The 19,073-nt window shown below is 43.9% G+C and overlaps 1 protein-coding gene across 1 annotated transcript in view; it reads right to left on the bottom strand.

Annotated features, from left to right (window-relative positions):
* Window positions 1-592: 592 nt before the first annotated feature.
* BDNF (brain derived neurotrophic factor) overlaps window positions 593-19,073 on the bottom strand; it is a 34,479-nt gene continuing 15,998 nt past the window's right edge. Inside the window, exon 2 of the mRNA XM_035328263.1 lies at window positions 593-2,034. Coding sequence (XP_035184154.1) covers window positions 1,273-2,034 — 762 coding nt within the window. The 3' untranslated portion in view covers window positions 593-1,272. The remainder of the gene's footprint in view (window positions 2,035-19,073) is intronic.

Here is a 19,073-nt window from a genome sequence, read left to right as displayed (position 1 = left end):
CGCACACCGTGCTCTCCCCCAACACATCGAGGCCTGTGGCTGCAGGACATACTCTGGAGCAGAAGGCTGCACTACGTGCATCAGCACGCAAGGCAGAGCTGTTTCTCTCAGGCAGCACGCGCAGGACCAAATTCAGTGCTGACTACAATCTGGAGAGCAGCAGTCAAGCCAAAACACTGTTGTTTATCCCTGAACTAAGCTATCTAGTCCCATGACATCCCTCTGCTTCGCTGTAATCATTCCAGACCCTTTTGTATTGACATTCTTGCTGTGCTTCACCAGGACATTTGATCCAAGCCCAGGATCCTGTTACATTACAATCATTGCTCTCAACATTCTAGAGAATAGTTTCTGCATGACAAGCTCCAGTTGTATGTTAAGTGAAACATTTCAAAGATCACCATCCCATTCCTTGCAGAGGGCAATGGGGGGGGGGGGGCGCCAACCAAACACAAACAAACATGGTATAAGGAAATGCACGTCTCAAAAGACAGTGACTGAAAAAAAAACACCAAAGCATGTTGTCAAACAGTTAAATAAGTGCTGTCTTTAAGCCTGAAGTTCAACGATGTGAAGTGGAACATCACCATTCTTTTTCAGTTGCCTTTTTTTTTTTTTATTTTTTGTCAGTAGTTGGATTGCTATTGCAAACACCTCACAACATACAAAAAACAAATTGGTCTTTAATCCAGGATAAGTTAATGATTTTTTTTTTATCTTTTTTTCTTCAATCTGATGGGAGCTCAAAAGTAAGAGAAACAGTAAAACTATGACAACAGCACCTTGACATTGTTTTAATTCCAACGCTATCAGAAGTTAAAAGCAGTAAACAGATATAATACTAACAAGAATAAAGATACTTACTGTCTAAAATGTAAACGGAATGTTTTGGTTCAATTTATTTTCCTGAAAGAGGACAGTATCATCAATTCACAATTGAAGCAGCATGCAATTTTATTCTTTTTTTTTAAACTTTTTCTACTTTCAATTCTTGGCAACGGCGACAAACCACAATGTTATCGAGGAATGTAATGCAGACTTTTTAGTTTGCCTTTTTTTTTTTTTTTTTTTTAAGTTGTGCGCAAATGACTTTTGTTCCCTTTCAGGTCATGGATATGTTCAATAAATAGGTTGTGGAACCACTGTACTGTATAAACTTCAGTTATACATGCAGTCCATAAAATTATTTTTTTTTACTGAATAATTTACCCTGTTATGTATATATACAAATAGATAATTTTGTCTCAATATAATCTATACAACACAAATCCACTATCTTCCCCTTTTAATGGTTAATGTACATACACAGGAAGTGTCTATTCTTATAAACCGCCAGCCAACTCTCTTCTTGTTATCCATGGTGAGAGCTCTCACGTAAGACTGGGTAGTTCGGCACTGGGAGTTCCAGTGCCTCTTGTCTATGCCCCTGCAGCCCTCCTTTGTGTACCCCTTGGGGTTGCATTTGGTCTCATAGAAGTATTGCTTCAGTTGGCCTTTGGGTACTGGGACTTTTTCGAGGACTGTGACAGTCGCACCAGACATGTCCACTGCAGTCTTTTTCTCTGCCGCCGTCACCCACTCGCTCGTACTGTCACACACGCTCAGTTCCCCACGGCGAGCTGGGTCAGAGTGACGCCGGACTCTCATGGACATGTTTGCAGCATCCAAGTAGTTTTTGTACTCCTCGAGCAGGAAGAGCAGCGGGGGTTCCAAAGGCACTTGACTGCTCAGCATGACTCGGGATGTGTACAAGTCTGCATCCTTGTTTTCCTCGCTGGGCTGGATGTCCTGATCTTCATCTAGCAGCTCCTCTATCACATGTTCAAAAGTGTCTGCCAGCGATGTCAGTCCTCTTGAACCTGCATTGGGCCCGTTTAGGCTCTCAAGAGTCCCGTGGGTCCGAAGACCTGGGTAAGCCAAGCTGCCTTGTCCTCTTACACTAGCTTCTTTCATCGGGGCAGCTTTCATGCAACTGAAGTATGAAATAACCATAGTAAGGAAAAGGATGGTCATCACTCTTCTCACTTGGTGGAACTGTTAAGGACAAGAACAAGAAAATAAAGTATTAAATTTACAAAAGACCAAGTAATTAAGATTCATCTGGGTTGTCATGAAACATTGTGCATTTTCTGCAGAGATCTGCTGCATATGCAGCTGCAACTCATTATCAGTGATAAAGCATAGTCTTGTACAAAGGTGTTTCTTGGATTTAGATTTTCAGATACATCACATCCAGAACTTGGACAACATTTATAATGGGGAGTCAGACTTCTTATGTGCCAATGTCCTTCCGTGGTAAGTATTAGATTAAATACTATATGGATCTTTTACTTGTTGACTGATTACACCTATTTCAGATAATAACAGAAGCAGAACTGCTATTCAGCAATGCAGCAGTTGAGCAGTAAAAGGTAGCTTCATGGGCGTCAAAAGGTATGATTTCGATTTAAAGAACAAATGCAAATATTTGATTTTTAATCTCTCTCTATTCCAAAAATAGTTAAACCCACAAGAAACTGAATAGCACCAGGATAAATTGCATTTGAATTTTATATGCAATCTTCAAAACACAGGAAGAGGCCATACAGCTCTGGGGTCTCAGCAGGTCAATTCCTCATCTAAAAGTAGAAGGTATGTATGCACAAATATAGAACAAGAAAATGGTGCAGGACAGCATGCTTGCAACTGTACTAAATTTGAGCTGGAAAGATTGCTCACATCATGTGAATGCTATGGAAAGGGCTTACTGGATTACAGAGCTGATAAAGAGCTATACTGAAACAACAGCACCAGAAACACTGTACCGTATTTTCCCAGAGCCACACACCACCTATTCTCAAGTAGGCAAAGCATCTATTTAAACCCACAGCTACACAGACACACAAAAAAAAAAAAACACAACAAAACACAAGCCACCAGCAGCCCTACTTGCCATATTTAAACACAGCAGCTCATCTTTATTTTCCCCATTCTGCTCCCAGTTCTGGAGCATGTTATGGGCAGTGCCTTGATGCTTACAGGTGCACTAGACCTGAGCACAGAGGGGTACCACCATGAGCGAGTGCCAGTGAGAAAACTTTTCACCAGGTTGAGCAAACTCCTTCATACCAGCAATCCAAACAGTTTGGGCTTGTATGACTGTTCCTTCCCCAGTGCTTCGCTTAGTCTCTAGCAATCATACATTCCTCAGGGTAGATTGTTTCCCCCTGAAGTACCAAGTACGTATTTCAGGTACTATTACAACAAGAACGTCCCAAATCCTGCTCTGACAGACAGCTATGCTTTCTGTCTGATCCCAAGTGCTACTACAACATCTATCATGCCCAGTTGTTATTTCTCCTCCTTCCGATCCCAGCTCTCATCTGTTCTGCTTGCTAGAAAGCAATGGCATTGTTCACATTTTTGAAGCAGCAGCTAATGCTTGTTTCAAAGCTTTTGAAGTTCATTCGGAAGTACCTCATACTTGGCAGCACTCATTGGAGTAAATGCTATTTCTGTTTGCCAACAGGGTGCTATGTAAAAAGCCTTACTTCATCTCCTGCAAATATGCTGTGGGAAACTAGTACTCTTAAGACTCCAACATGGAAAGACCATCTATCATAAACCATACAAAGGAAATAAAGTATGTACTAGAGAGGCAGTGCCCCAAATGTACATCTCTAAGTCTACTTAATGAAGTGTTGGGGAGCAGGCAAAGTGTTTGGTTTTGTGTCTGCGCCCCTCCCCTCCCCACCACTGAACACAACTGCAGCTAGGAGTTATCTCCACCCCAGTCCAGCTCTCTTCCCTCCATCTCTCCTCCTGTTTAAGTGTTATTGTGGCATAGATTTATTAAGATTAAACAAGCCTGACATCTGTGACTCACAGGAACATAGTGTTTGCTCTAACTGTGCAGAACATTAATATTTAGCAGATTTTTCATCCTAGGATTTTAAAAAACATTTTAGAGAGCAATATCAGATTTCTTCCTTGAAGGGAAGAAACACACTAGACTTGATTTACACACAAGGAAGAAGGCTATCAGTCTTCCTTTATCAAACACACAGAGACAAGACAGAGGGAGAAGGAGTGGTTCCTCGAGCATACAAGGACAGAGCCAGTGGAAAATCATAGGCTCCTTCTTTGAGAATTCTTTCATATAAAAGAAAAAAAAGAGACAGAAACCAAACCCCATATCATTTGTTGTGACCACCGAAGCAATGAACACAAAACAGATCTTCTGGCTCCTAATCAAGTTTCCATTATTTTTTGTTAGATTGTGCCCAAAGGTCCCAGCCAATATCTGGACTCCAGAGGCAAGATCCCATCTGAGCATGTAGTGCCCCAGAGGGCCCTCCAACACAGAAGACGTAGGGCACAACACACATGGCACCAAGGCAAGCACAGAACTGGAGAAGCTTGTGCGCATCGGTTAAGTTTGCCCTCAGAAGGGTGAGTATTTGCTCAATTCAGTAGGTGAGCAAAAGATGCAATGATTTCTGGCACAAGCCACATCCCTCACAACTACCATTGGGTTGTTTATTTAGGGTAGCAAGAAACTTGATGGGATCCAAAGTGACTAGAATAGGGGCTGTGAAACTTCATTTGCATGGACAGCTTTCTTACAAGGAACAAAGAGGGAAATCAGAGACGTGTAGAGCTATCTTACCATGGCCTCGACATACTCTCAGCAACCTCCAACAATTGCTGGTTGGTTACCAGATCTAACACTACTTTATATCTGACATTCAGCTAGTCCTTCCTTATTCAGTGTTTCCTTCCACTTCTGAGGGAAAAAGCTCTCAAGCTTGATTAATTTGTATCCTATCCAGTGATATCTGACTGTCACTATTTGGGGTAGTAAGAAAGTGTACAGCTAGGCTTTGAAAACCCACAACTTTAAAACACTTTAAGATAGCCACTATTCACAAGTGAGCATGGCCCCCTAAAAGCCACCCCTTCCCTTCCCGTTTATATTAGTAGAATATTATGTCAAAGTAAGTTTTAGCAGTACAGACATGTGGAATATCACTATCAAGAGAACATACACTTACACTCGCTCATAAAAGAGTCCTTGACTATTCTGAACTGTGTAAGCAGGGTGTGAAAAAAATCTTCTAACATGGTCCTATAGAGTCAATTTTGGGCAGCAACAAAATGATACCGAGTGAGTTAACAGGATGAAGTCATCTGTGAACACCGAGGAAACCTCTTCATTTTAGAGGTCATAACTTCTAGTAGTAGTTGCTCTAAATCTACTAGTACACTAGCAGAGTAAAAATTAAACCTCCCTTTGTGGTTGGAAACAGCCTTTCAGCTCCTTTCGAACTGACTCATGAGTGCATGGTTCACCTCCCACTTCGCAAGGCTGGGCTAGTACCACCATGCAGCCCCAAAGAAGTCATTGGAAACAAGTTGGATGGCAGCTGCCCATCCTTTTCCTTCTGCTCCCCAACAGTCAAGCCTTTATCATGCAGCAAAGATTACAGATGCTGGCCATCCTGTTACACCAAGCACCTTGTACACCCTGCACACCGATACTGCATACACCTTTCCAGTTACAAGGAAGTCACCACATCACCCCATGTGGAAGCGGAGGAGGGTCTGGAACACAGGACAAAGCCGCACTTGCCCATTTCCCCACCACACAGCCTGAGAGAGGTACTGCCCCATGCCATCCCAGGTACATCTGCTACTGCAAGGCCCTGTCTGGAGACACCTCAGCCCTGCTGAGTACTCCCATGGCAGGTGCTGCCCGGGTAGACTAAACTTCTTCCCACAGAGGCTCATTAGTGCTCTGAAAGTGTTTTTTTTTTTTTTTTTTTTTTTTTTCCTGAAGCAACCCACCTGGCATCAAGCACACCAATACCATCAAATGCCAGCCAAGCCAGAGCAGCTGTGGCCACTATTTGGCCACACACAGGTAGAAAAACACAACCAAATCACTGATGATGTGGCCTCACTTTGTAGTCCTATCATGCATCCATCCTCTCCCCTCCCAGCTGTAGGAGGTCCAGATGCCTGCTCCCCAAGACCCAGGAATAATGAGTGAAGGCTGTCGCTCTTTTTCACTCCTCCCGCCCAGCTACATCACTAGATCAGACTCTTCTAGGGGAGGAAATCTTACTTCTATTGTTGTCTGATGGACTGTTGGATACAGCTATTACCTCGCAAAAAGTAGGTATATGCTGTTTAAAATACATGTATGCCAACCCTCTTGAGACCTAGCTTTAAAAGGCTTCCTCAGGTCATGCAAGACATCTGTCAGAAATGACATTTGAGACAAGTTTGAATGCCATCCATTCTCGTGGCTGCAAGAGCATTCTTCCTTCTCTAATGCAGCACAGCAAAGCCAAAGCAATGAAAACGGGTCACCCACCATGGACCAGATCTCAGGAAGACATGACCTAGTTTGTACTTCAATGAAGTCCATACAATTACAGCTAGAATAAGGGCACTTAATTGTGGCAGTCGTCTCCACTAATGGGAAGGAGGCTCGTTAAATGAAGGTCGTGTCAATTATCTACAGCTAGTTTACATATGCAGTCAATTACTTATCTGTACTATTTACTTCTGTATTTGCATTCAATGAGAATTCACCAGTTAATTGTTTTATTTCATTAGTTTTACTTATTTTAAGCAGAAATCTAACTGCTTAACAGGTTGTATTTCCAGCAGGGAGACCCGAGGAACAGCTGTGAACATGAACTTGCTTTTCTGCATCCTGATATGTGCTATGAAAGTTGAAATAACTTTCAGTAGTGAATAGATTCAGAATGCTTTAATCTCCAGAAAGGAATGTGCAGTGGAAGATAAAATTAGCAGCAAGACGACATTCATTTTCTGCCTTGCCATTTTCTAAGACCTTTATACAAAAGTTCAATTTACTAAATACTACTGAATGGCACAGGCATGAGTTCCTGCTCTACGCATCATTACTGGAGTGTGTGAACAGATACCAAAATGGGATGCATGTCAGCACATGATTTGCAAAGACTAAGTGTACTGAGAACAAACAGCATTAACCTTTAACACATGCATAACTAGATGTCTGACGCACTATGGTTATCCTTACGGCTATTTATGCAAACTATATAATTATTTTTTATTACAGAAAATATAGCCCCCCCCATCCATACATACACAGGCACACCCACACCCAATTTGTATTCTTGTAAGTTGGTGCTTCATGTCAGGAGGAAAAAAAACATTTCATTTTTATTCCCTCATGTTGGTTTTCCCTGAGGGAATAAAATCTACTTAGCCATAATGCCAGAGATAGCAGAGACTAAGTCAGCACCATTTTGAACACTAAGACAAATTACAAGCAAATTTATAAGTAGTTTGTAAACTACAACTTTTAACATAAGAAATTGTCTTTGATCTTATGCTACTAAACACTGCCCATAGTACGGCCTCCGAGAACACAGCATCTGCAGCAGTGCCGATGTTGGCTCTGGAGAGCATCTGTTTAAAGTTCTACAAGGAGTTTATGGGGTTCTTGGGGTTTAATCGGACTCTTCCCTCAAGGCATACAAAAAAAAAAATCAGAACTTCCCCCATCAAACAGTGGTGGGAAAGAACCCAAAGAAAATGATGCCAAAATATTCAACGCCCCAACGTTATACCCTGATCTTTCACTGACTTATGCATCAGAGTTTCCTACAGACTTTCTTCATACCTTTCTGGATTCCCGAACAGCCATGCAAAGGGCTCGCATGCTTCAGAACTCTACGAAAGAATTCAGCCACTCTACTGCGTACAGACTAGACAGTCTCGTCATTACAAGCATGCTTATACTTCAATTGGCCAAGTACGGGACTACAAGGAGTTCCCAGCAGGATTTCTGTCGGACAGATCTAAGACCCATTCTGCCCATACCAGGAAACAGGCAGGATGGGTTTTGGCAGTGTGCACAAGTAAAGGAAGAGCAGGCCAAACTCACAGATGGTATCTGCGGTTTTGGAGAGACAACACCCATAGAATAGAACAGATGTGCACTATTTCTATACTTTTACAATGGGAATTGATTGTTGAGCGAGGAACACACATGCTGCTTTTCCAGCTGTTTGTGCAGCATCCCACACAAGGGGCACTCAAACCACACGGGGGTTTTATGAGGACTACTGTAAACAAACTAACCCAGCTCCAGAAGGGCACGTGTGCACGTCACTATACTTATCAAACAATTCGCTTAACCGCAACATTTTTTTGCCAAACCCTCATGTTGAAATAAAGGTATATGGGGAAAGTCCCCTTCAGATAGAAGATGCTACCAGCAGGCCTACTTCTGTTCATCAGCTGGAGTAGAATGGGTAATATACGTGATACTTGTATTGCCATCCCAGAAAGACTGGACAGTAGAGATACGACTTCCAAGTTTAAGACCTCAGCATTAGTGAATTCCAGCTTCTGAACTGATTTCAGGCTTAGAAAGCTGCATCAAGCTAGTTTGGAATGTGTCACAATAGATTCATGCCACTACTGTGTTCATTCAGAAGTACCATTATGAATTCTGTGAAAGCAGAGTTCGCCTATAGAACCAGTTATCTAAGGAAAAAAAAAAAAAAAAAAAAAAAAAAAAACAAAAAAACATACCAAGCAACAAAACAAGAATCCAACCACAGAGCCACTCCATGGAATAATTACCCCGTGCCATGATACTGTCAGGTTCCTCCATGACAGCAGATAATTACAGTTCTCTGAAATCATTTGCTTCAATAGCCACTAGAGCTTTATTTAATGCTAATTCAACTTGTGTGTAGAAGAACATTAGGGCAGAGTCTCGGACCTTAGAGCAGCATCTGTGGTCTGCCTTCCATTTCACCACAGCTCTTTGGTATGAAACACTGCGCTGAATCGTCACAGGACGAAGCTATTCTGCCAAGCACACACATGAAGCTCCTACTGAAGTCAAGGATAATTGGCATTCGAGAGCAGGAACAGAACAGAGCACGTTGCATGCAAACTAGCGTGAGTTGGATCCTTTGTACTGTGACATGTGTCCAGCAGCCCGCGAACAACCCAGAAGCTGCTGTACCAGTTAAACTTGGATCTTACGAGTGCCCAGGAACTATTGAACAGCATGTAAAACATCCCACGCACCCATCAGCTCTGCTGCGAGTGGCAAGTTTCCTAGGACCTATAGAACATTATGCACTCACCAGGAACATAAGCGAAGCTTAGCCAAGGAAAACCAATGGTTAAAAAGCATAAGCATCGGATGGAGCAGTTAGGCATGGTTTGGGCAGGCAGTGCTTTCTTTGAGCAAGGGAGGAGAGCAAGTGCTGTGCCCATTTGCTGCAAGATACTTACCTTTGCTGAGACCCTGACTGTGTGTGGCATTGTTGTTAGAGAATACCTTGCTTTTAGCCATAGTCAGTCCTTGAAATGAAGCAGATCAGTATGTTGTGATGTGCATGAACCAGAAACTGGAAATGCCTGTTGTCAGAGTCCTGACAGGTATTAACAATATGCCTGCATTTGCCAGGAGTGTTATCAGTCATCTTTTGGCTGCACGCCCTCCTGTGCAGACTTCTCAACACATGCTGAGTCCCGTTGTTAACACAGCACCTCCACAGAAATACCCTCCATACACGGACAAGGCATGAGAGCTTCTGCTGAGGTACCAGAGGAGCACCTTCTGGAGTCCTGGAGTCCAAAGTTACACAGGGACAACCAGATCAGGAGCAGATTTTTTTTTTTTTTTTTTTTTTTTTTTTTTTTTTTTTTTTTTTTAAGTTCACAAAGCCACCTCAAGCTACATACATGGAATAATGAGGAGTTTTAACTTTATGAGGACATCAGTGCCATTGGCTAGGTTAGCAGTCTACCTCATCTCACTACGCAGCCAGCCCTGCACATGTCCTGCTGTGACAACTGCTTTATCTTTGGAGAGAGCGTTGTTGCTGCAAAGGTATGTTAATAAATTAGCATAACTACTGAAAACACTTTGGAAAGGCATGATGTCTTCACCACTGATATTTTACTAGGACAAAGCAGCATACCACAGATTTTCAAGCACTGGAGTTCTTAGCTGCGCCCCCCCCCCCCCCCACATTTTCATATTGAACCTCTGCAGTCACTATGACTGGCTTTCCATCCCTAACACAATTTTAAAAACCTGGGGGCCTGCTTCAACCGGATTCAGAGGGACCCAAGTTCCACAGACAGCACTGTTTCCACAATCACGTGTTGTAACTGGCACGCAAGTAGCTGAGACCACCCAGAGCAGCTTTCTTCCTCCAGTCGTACTTGGGCAAGCCTCACTGGCTCAGCAGCAGTTGCCCAGCCAGTTAGGACCCACGCACCTACACACTTACACCACCATGTATCTTTGCTTCCACTTCATAAGTTTCATAGAGGACAGAAGTCTGGAACTACTACAGGGAGCGTGGAGGTACGCCTGCCAAAGATGCAAGTGTCTGAGATCAGGATTCAGCAGTCCCCCTGCTCAAGGTACAAACATGTAGTGGAATGTAAGGAAAAGGAAAGTCCTTTTTTTTCCTGCAAGACCGCAGTTATTTATTTAAATCAACCTTATGCCTTCTCCCAGCTGTATAATCATCTAATCCCTTGCCCAGAGGAATATTACATGGATTTCTGTCAACATGACGCACTGACATTGGGTTGTCCCATCCCATCCCCCCAATTAAAAATGAAATGTACCTGGCTGATGACTTCTCATATAGTCATTAGATGTAAAGATAGATTGCAGCATCACAGTAAATTATTTCCATGAGAACTGTTAAGGCTCATTGAGGTAGTACATTCCAGAGAACCTGACTGTGGTGTCCAGAGTCACTGCCTAGCGTAAACCCATAGTGCTCTCTTCACAGATTTATACCAGCTGAGAAGGTGGCCCAGCATTATTGTGGTCATAAAATCAGATGGGGCCAACACTGTAGCTAATAGCTCTATCAGAACAACTTGTGACAGGTTTCAGTAAAACAGTTTCCTCACACTCAGGATTCCTCAGGGATACATGCATATTTGGTAATAATTACACTTTCAAGAGGAAGAAAAAAAATGAGTTTCCTAGGTGTGCAGACTAGCTCCTCCCCTCCCCCACCGACATAAGCACACAAATAGCCCAGACATGCCTATAAACAAAAGTATGCAAAATCCAGGCCAACACAATCCAACCTCCCTCCATGCCGCATTTGGGTGTTTTGTTTCAGGCACACACACCCCCAACAGAACAAAGTGGCTTTGCTGCCAGCGCACAGTCCTCGCTGTAAGAGCCCTTAAGCTCCAAAGGGTAGGTTCATAGATGGGATTTCAGTAATTAGACATTCCTCTATAAAAACTTCAATACCTGTCCCTTCACATAAGCAGATGCTACTGCCCTGCAGGGAAGGAGAGCCTCTCCTCAAATAGCTAGGAGTGGGGGGAGGAAAGAGAAACATGAAATGACTCGGTAGGAAACTAGTTGCTCTCCTTCTCCCAAACCTCTGCACAACTCAATAGGTTACCTCAAAATCACTATCCTAGCCAAAATCAACACTGCCTTATCAGAGATGATCAGCAGTTCAGGAGAGGTTGAAAAACCTAACAAAGATGTTGCAAGAGAAGAGAGACCTGGTACTTACAGTGCTGAGCCTCTGCTTCTACTCTTCTTATGGAACAGACCATCAAAGCTTCCACAGTGCTTTGCGAGCACTGCATCTCACCATACTTCACTGAGGAGGAACCATCCCAGAAATGGTCTTTTCCTACTAAACGTAGAGAGGCCTGAACAAGTTCCCCTGGGTTGCATGGCAAGTCACTGCTGAACCGGAGAACACGGGAGCCCCCGCTCCCTCACTCCAGCTACTACGCCAAGCTACCTTAACCATATGCATCATTCAAACATTTTGCAACTCTCACTATGGCAACTTACATGTCTAACCCAGAAAAAGGCTGGGCAGCTGATTAAAACCTTAGGGGTATTACTTGAAATACATATGCTAGCTCAGTTCCATCTGTGTTGTTAATTAGTTCCTGACTGTAGGTTAAATGTAGGGCATGTTGTCACGAGCCTAAGGTGGGGTGGCAGGACCTCCTGCTATCGCCATATGGCTTTTTGTTTCTTCCTTCATTCTTCAACTTTTAGCCTCATGCTTCTGATTTGTGGGCTCAACCATTATATAACAAAAAACAAGAGGCAAATAGTGTTAATGCAGAAACATTCTTCACCATTAAAACCTCTAGGAGGTTTCAAGTGAAATGCAGCACAACTTCCTCTCTCATACAGAGGCTGCTTCTAGCCAGAACAAATTTGCTATGAAATTCAGGAAATACCTATTCCCATGAAAAACTACTGCTGCACAAGTAGGTATTTACCAGCCCTATAAACACAAAACAGGCCGCTTGCCAGGAACCAAAGGTCAGCCTTAACTTGCATAAAATAGAGATGAGCAAAGCTGTGCCTGCTCATACTAAAGATGCTTGGCCTGTACAGGGCATGAAGCAGGTCTCACCCCGATGAAAACAATCAAAGGGAGAAAAAAAACCAACTTCAGTATACCAGCAGTGTCATCTCCACAAATGCCTTTTTTTCTGTTAGAAATATAAATGGCTCCAGACAGTCTTAGTCAAAACCACACGTCATGTTTGGCAGTATGCCTGAACATGACAAGGTATGCAGAACATCGGCAGCTCCCCCTCAGTCGTTTTATAGTGACTACGGCTTGAATGCTAACAGGTCTGGTGGTGCCTTGGAACTGAAAATTTGCTCCGGAGTGTTTGATTCAGAGGAGACATGGAAGGTATTTATTGCATTTCCTAGCTGTCATTGCATAGCTGTCCTTTCATTAGCCAAAGGCGGGTGAAACAATTTGTTCTTTCTAAGCACAAGATTTTTAAATTCAGTTACAGGAGTCAGAGCAAGGAAAAAAAAAATCCAACAATACTTGTGTTGAGCAATATTGATTTAGAACAGATATAACTTGATGCTCAAGGATTATGGAATTCAGGACGTCCCATCTCTGCTCGTCAGACTTGGAGGCAGACAACCTCTGCAGGCATTACCTCTAAGTAATTTCTTGCTAAATTGTAGTTTTGATGCCCCATCCTTTTTTTTTTTTTTTTAATAGAGGTATGTGGAATTGACTGACTTATCCTTTAAAAAATCTTGGCTCATCATTAGCCTTACTACTACTTTCACAATTAAAATTGCAGAAAAGGTTTGCACCAGGGGAAGCAGATATACAAAACAGAGAGAACACAGCTTGAAATGAGTCTTCCAAGCTTTGTTCTTGACTTTAAATTCAGATGCCAATCATTAACCTTCGAGGGGAAAGCTCATTTTCCAACTTGATGCTAAGCATTACGTAACATTTGTATTTCTGTGATGAGATGCAAAGAAGCACCTGCCTGTCCTTTCTGTGCACCGTTGCACTGTCAGCAACCTGCATACACCATACCAGTACCCTGCTGTTGTAGCGAGATGTTAAACATCCTTCTTTGCCTCCCATTAAACTAACCTTTCTTCACCAATGCAGGACATTAGATGCCAAAAAAATAATGACATAGACATAAGCCATTATGTTTATATCTGGGAAAGCAAGAATTGAGTGGTTGGGATGTATTTATTTCTAGTTTTGTGTCAACCCATTGTAAAGATAAAGGGCAGTCATGATGTTCAGCAGCAATCTCTTACTCCACCAGAGTTTCCTGGCACTGGTTCTGGTTAAGGCACCCTTGCCAGCTTGAACTTGTTATTGGCTTTGCTTCCCCCTTCAACTTGCACTGGTTTGCAGTACAAATTCTATCAAACAACATTTTTCTCTTGGCATTTACAGCTCAAACTGGATTATCAACTCAAAAGGAATGTATATACCAAATCAAGATCCAAGTCTTAATGCAGACAGCCAGCAGGCACAATTATGTAGAAATACCTCAAAACAAGTCCCGTCGCTCATCCCGACAGTGTCCATACACCTCTGTAGCACGGTGACAGCTGTGACAACAGGGAGGTTGGTTTACTTGCTAATCCAGCCCTTGAATAAAGTTTAGATTTTGCTTCTTTTAATTTCAGTATATCAAATACCAAACACTTACAGAGGGCCATGCCCAGCGTAAAGAAAGGTAAACTAAACCATATGGATACTAAACTTTGCACCAAGCTTAGAAAGTAAATGGCATAACGGACTAAGGAATCCAGAGATCATAACCTCTAATTCCTTTATCTAGACAAAACTGCATTTCTCCAGGAGCTGTTACGTTTAAAGAAAGCTGTGTTTTGATCATGCTAGATAAGGTATAAGATGTGCTAGGGTTGGCACAAGATTATGCTTAACTCTTTTATAAAATACATACTACAGGATTCAGAAAAAAAATAATCAAAAAGGACTTGAGTCCTGTTCTTATTGTTACAGAATTAAGCTTTAACTGCAGCAACATGCTTCAGGTCTTTTGCATGCTGGGTTATTAAGGAGAATACAACAGCACTTTGCTGAATTTCTCCTACTTCGATCTTTTGCCAGAACCTTCCTGCTGTGGTACACATATATAAGGGACTACAAGCCCAACTGTAGACCAGTGCCTATAGTGGAGAGGCAGAGGCTGGATGTGGAACTCCAGGTGAGCCAAGGGTAGTTTTTCCAGTGTTATTTTGGTATGTAAGCTCCCTCCTCATACAGCCTCGTATAAACAGCCTGCAGTTGCCTCCTGACTTGAATGGCAAATGGTCATGTACCGCAGCTCTTACATTTCCCACAGCAAAACTCATTTCCCTCAGAAAACACACATTAAGCCCTTATCCTGATATACTTGACACTGGCAGATTTGAAGTATTTTAAAAAAATTACCAAAACTATCACCTGGGAAAACAGTCAGTACCTATGATCAACCAAGGGCTTGAATTTTCAGGATTCTACGAGCTGGAAGTCCTCAGCTCCCACTGACGTTTGGTTGTGGTGGGTTTCTTACTTCACGGGGCGTTCTGGCAGCCCGAAGCCAGCAGTTATTATGAAGAGCCCCCAAAACATATTATGTCTGCAAGAGTTGAGCAGAAATAACCACACATGAGATTATGAGTTTGGTGAATGAAAAAGGCACATTGATTCTCCTTGTAAGCAGTTCCTGGCAAATTAAATAAGGAACAATGCTGCTTATTCTGCTCTCCCAAATGCAGAGCCTCCTATTGCCAAAAACTGATGTACAAAACATACAAATATGAAGTTGTGAGCTCAAAACAAAACAAGTCTATAACCTAAGCAGAGTAGATATAAAAAACGTATTCTGTACTGTTAGGTTTGGAGTAGCAACAAATACCCACATATCTAGTTTCACCTCAATATTTAATTTTGAAACTGGGAAAATGCTGGGTCTAGCGAAACAAAGCTAATTGCTGCAGAGTCAATGTATGAAGAAAATCAGAAGTTTTTCTTCCCCAGCAAACATCTGCTGCAGGCTGCCCACTACTAAATAGACCTCAGCGAGGGAGCAGGGGAAACGAGAACCCGCACAAGCCAGCACAGACCCTTAAGGAACCAGTTCTACATCGCACCTTTTCACTGAGAGCTTTGGACACGCTACCAAGTCTCACCAGCACCTGCAGCCATTTGACTTGCACAAACTTCTTCAGGTGTATTGCGAAGTTCAGTCAGCAAATGATTTACACAAAGTGATCCTCCTTGTTTACCTATCTAAGCCACCTAAGGAAGACAGCATATACAGACTCGTTACCTGCATCGCCCAACAGGATTCGCAGGCACCACCCCTGTCCCAGGGCTCAGCACAGCGCTCATACACATGAGCGAGTGGCTTTTGCCAAGGAGGACCAACTGGGATTAGCAGCCCCACTCGTCTTCATCGTCCAGGCGCAGACGGAGAGCCGGCCATAGCGGCGTGTTTGTGCCACGCAGCTCTAGGTGGCGGTAGCTGCTCAGATTTCGAGATACCAGGAGATGCTTATCTCAAATTTAGCAACCAGTATTCCTCCCAGCCTCCAAGAACTGCCTTTCCTAATTTGAAGTGTGACCCCCTCCCCCATTTCTTCATAATTTATAGTAGTCTGAAGCTGAGTCACAAGGATTTCTGCATTTTCCTAACCAAGTACACAAGAAAAGAAATGAACTGCCAAAGTATTGAGGTAATTTATAGCGTAAAGCATCGAGAGCTTCTAGCCGATCAAAGGACTCGGAGAAACAAACATAAGAACAATCATGCCTTCTGTTCTGTACAAATGCCACGGCCAGAAATAACTGTCCTAATTAACTGGTTTCAAACTGACTTCTCTGAAAGATACAATATTCTTACCGAGAGGAGTATACAACTGCTACAGCCTTATGGCAGCTGTCACCGGGGCATGAGAATTCACTAAATGAAGTTTCCTTCTGTTTTCTCTACTTGTCCACAGTACTAGTCTTCAAACAGCTGTATCCAGTTGTGATGCCTGAATTGGGCTGTTCTGCTACCACCAGTATCAGCGTTACAAAAGGATTATGGTCATCTCAAATCAGTACCATCCCAGCCAGCCCTCCGCTCACAATTTATAAGTGGTAGAAATTGGCTGAAATGGGGTTGTTTTTTTTCTTTTGTTGCCAAGACTTGCCTATTCCATTAAATCTACAGCATCCTCAGTACCACAGGCTGTCCCAACTAGATGTTGATTGCTACAGTTGGGTGCAGCAGCTGAATTCCACCTGTCTATTGTCAACTGATAATTAGGTCCTGAATGCTGAAGAGGAGAAAACATGACTCCAACCCTAGAGATCACCTACACAATCACCTACACTTTCTCTATATGACTATTTGACCTGCTTAGCTCGGAAAGCTCATGAAAAAAGTGTTCCTTATTTGACTGCTCGGAGCCTGTAATTCTAAGTAACATGGACAACTTCAGATTATACTGGAGCATGTAGCCCATAATATAATGGGTAACCTACTAATACACTCTCAAATCTCCAAAGTTAAAGCATTTTATTTTTCTGCTATTGTATATTCTTGTGCTTCCAAATCAAGTAGCTTATTTATTTTAATAACATGTGAGTTTAAGGCAGCGTAACAGAGTAGCCAGCATTGGTGCCTAGCAAGATCTGTTATTTATTTTTGCATTACAAGTGCACTGAGGAGTCCTTGCAGGGACCAGGACTGCACGCACACAGAAGACAGGCGAGGTGATCCCTACCCCAAACAACGTGCAGTCAGCACTAACGCTGACGGATGTTCACCAGCACAGGAAACAATAGGCTTTGTGAGCTGGCAGCGGGTGCAGCCTACCAGCCCCATCCCTGCCTGTCCTGCAGGCAGCTCGCTCAGGCCACATCAGTGCCACCTGCCAGCAGAGTAGGGCAAGGAACAAAGGCGCGGTCACACACAGTGCCTTCCCACCTGGAACTGAAGGCAGCAGGTTATTGAGTTACCACGTCACTTCAGCGATACACAAAAATAGCTGAGCGTCAGTGCTTTTCAAAGCTTCCTTTTCAAGGGTGTTCACAGCTAAGTATTACCAAGAATGCCAGCGTATGAACTGACCTAAGAAGTGATTGAGAGCTTCCTAATTCAGCAGCAATTTAGCTATTTAGGAGGAACCAAGTGCTCACAACAGATGCTAGCGAACAGGTCAAGACAAGTTGGTAATTAACCTATTCAAAGCACATAACCTCTTCTAGTGGAGCCTCCACCACTTCACACAATGTCTAACATGCGATTCCTAGTGCAAGCACAAGACACGTTCAGAGGACAATATTTCAGCCTTTTACACGAGCCAGGACGGCAGATACAGGAAATACTTTTGGTTTTTGATAGGACCACACTTGCTGTATGGTTCACTCAGTAGAGTGAATTGTTTCTTTCCTTGATGCTGGCTTATGCAGGGACATGACAAGATGGTCTCCTGCTCACGAGCTTCTTGTGACCTGCTTTCATACCCACACCCTGGCAGAGAACTACTGCTGAGCTGAAGGTGCAGCTTGATGCATTTTCCTGGGGGTAGCAATGGTGCAACAGCTGCAGGAAGCCCTGCAGGTACCGCAGCAGGCTTTTAACTGCAGCTGCTCTCAGTTAGCATTGTCTTTACACGCAGAACTTTAAAGCAAAAGCACTGATCCTCCTCTTCCACCGTATTCTTTCACATTTTAATTAATCTTTGAGATCCCTTGCATCTGTGCACTGTTTTAGAGTACTCCAGCATACTGTAGTACTACAGCATGCTTTTAAAGGAACACTGCTTGAAACTAAACTTTTTCAGCTTAGCCTCCAAGACAAAAGTCCTTTCCCATTCTTCTCCACTGTCTCCCTTGTTACATCTGGATTTTTCAAATAAAGCATCCCTGATCCTTCTGACCCGGTTTACCCTGATTTCACAGCCATACAGTGACAGGATCCTACTCCACAGCTCTGGAAAGCAGAGCACGCTGGCAATTTGAACAGAAGGCATGCTACTTACAAATGGGTTTTCCCAGCTGAGGTTCAATGAGGCTGAACATTAAGTGGTAGTACTACAGCAGAAAATTGTTGTGAGTTACAGAGCCCTGCGGAAAGGCTCCCCTCGTACCTCTTTCTCAGCAAGCAAACAGATGAAACCGCTCCCAGCTCCAAGCTGTTTTGTACTTCCAACGCAGCCGTTGCCTTGCCCCGAGACCGAGGCGATGGGTCAGCTGGCACAGCCCCTACATACACGCAGCCTACAGGGACGGGTTCCTGGACCCGTACCCCTGGGCAGCGCTCCAGGAGGACCCTGAGGTTCCCACCCGCTCCCACCGGTGCAGGACAGGCAGGCTCGCGAACCCCGGGGTCCCGAGCCGGCCGCAGCCCCCGGGCGGGCCCAGCGGGGCCGAGGCTGCTCGGGGCCCGGCCGCAGCCCGCAGGGTGCCCCGGCAGGTCTCACCACGTACTTATCGAGCCGGGAATTAACGATGGCACAGACACCGGCCCAGTAAAGCGCACTGCCGGGATGCGTCCTCCGCGCTCATTAGGTGCTCGTTACCAGAAACATCAATAAGTAACGACATCGATCCCGCGGCGGCAGCAGCCCCGGGGCGCCCCGCCACCGCCCGCTGTTACGGGGAAGCGCCCCTGCCGCCGCGCCGACGGCACCGCTCGGCCCCCGCCGCCGGCACGGAGCCCGCGCCCCGCCGCCCCGCGGGGGCCCGACCCCATCCCGG

The sequence above is a fragment of the Oxyura jamaicensis genome, chromosome 5 (assembly GCF_011077185.1).
Source record: "Oxyura jamaicensis isolate SHBP4307 breed ruddy duck chromosome 5, BPBGC_Ojam_1.0, whole genome shotgun sequence".
Taxonomy (NCBI): Eukaryota; Metazoa; Chordata; class Aves; order Anseriformes; family Anatidae; genus Oxyura; species Oxyura jamaicensis.
The sequence above is the reverse complement of the archived record's forward strand: the minus strand, read 5'-3'. Positions and strand labels throughout refer to the sequence as shown.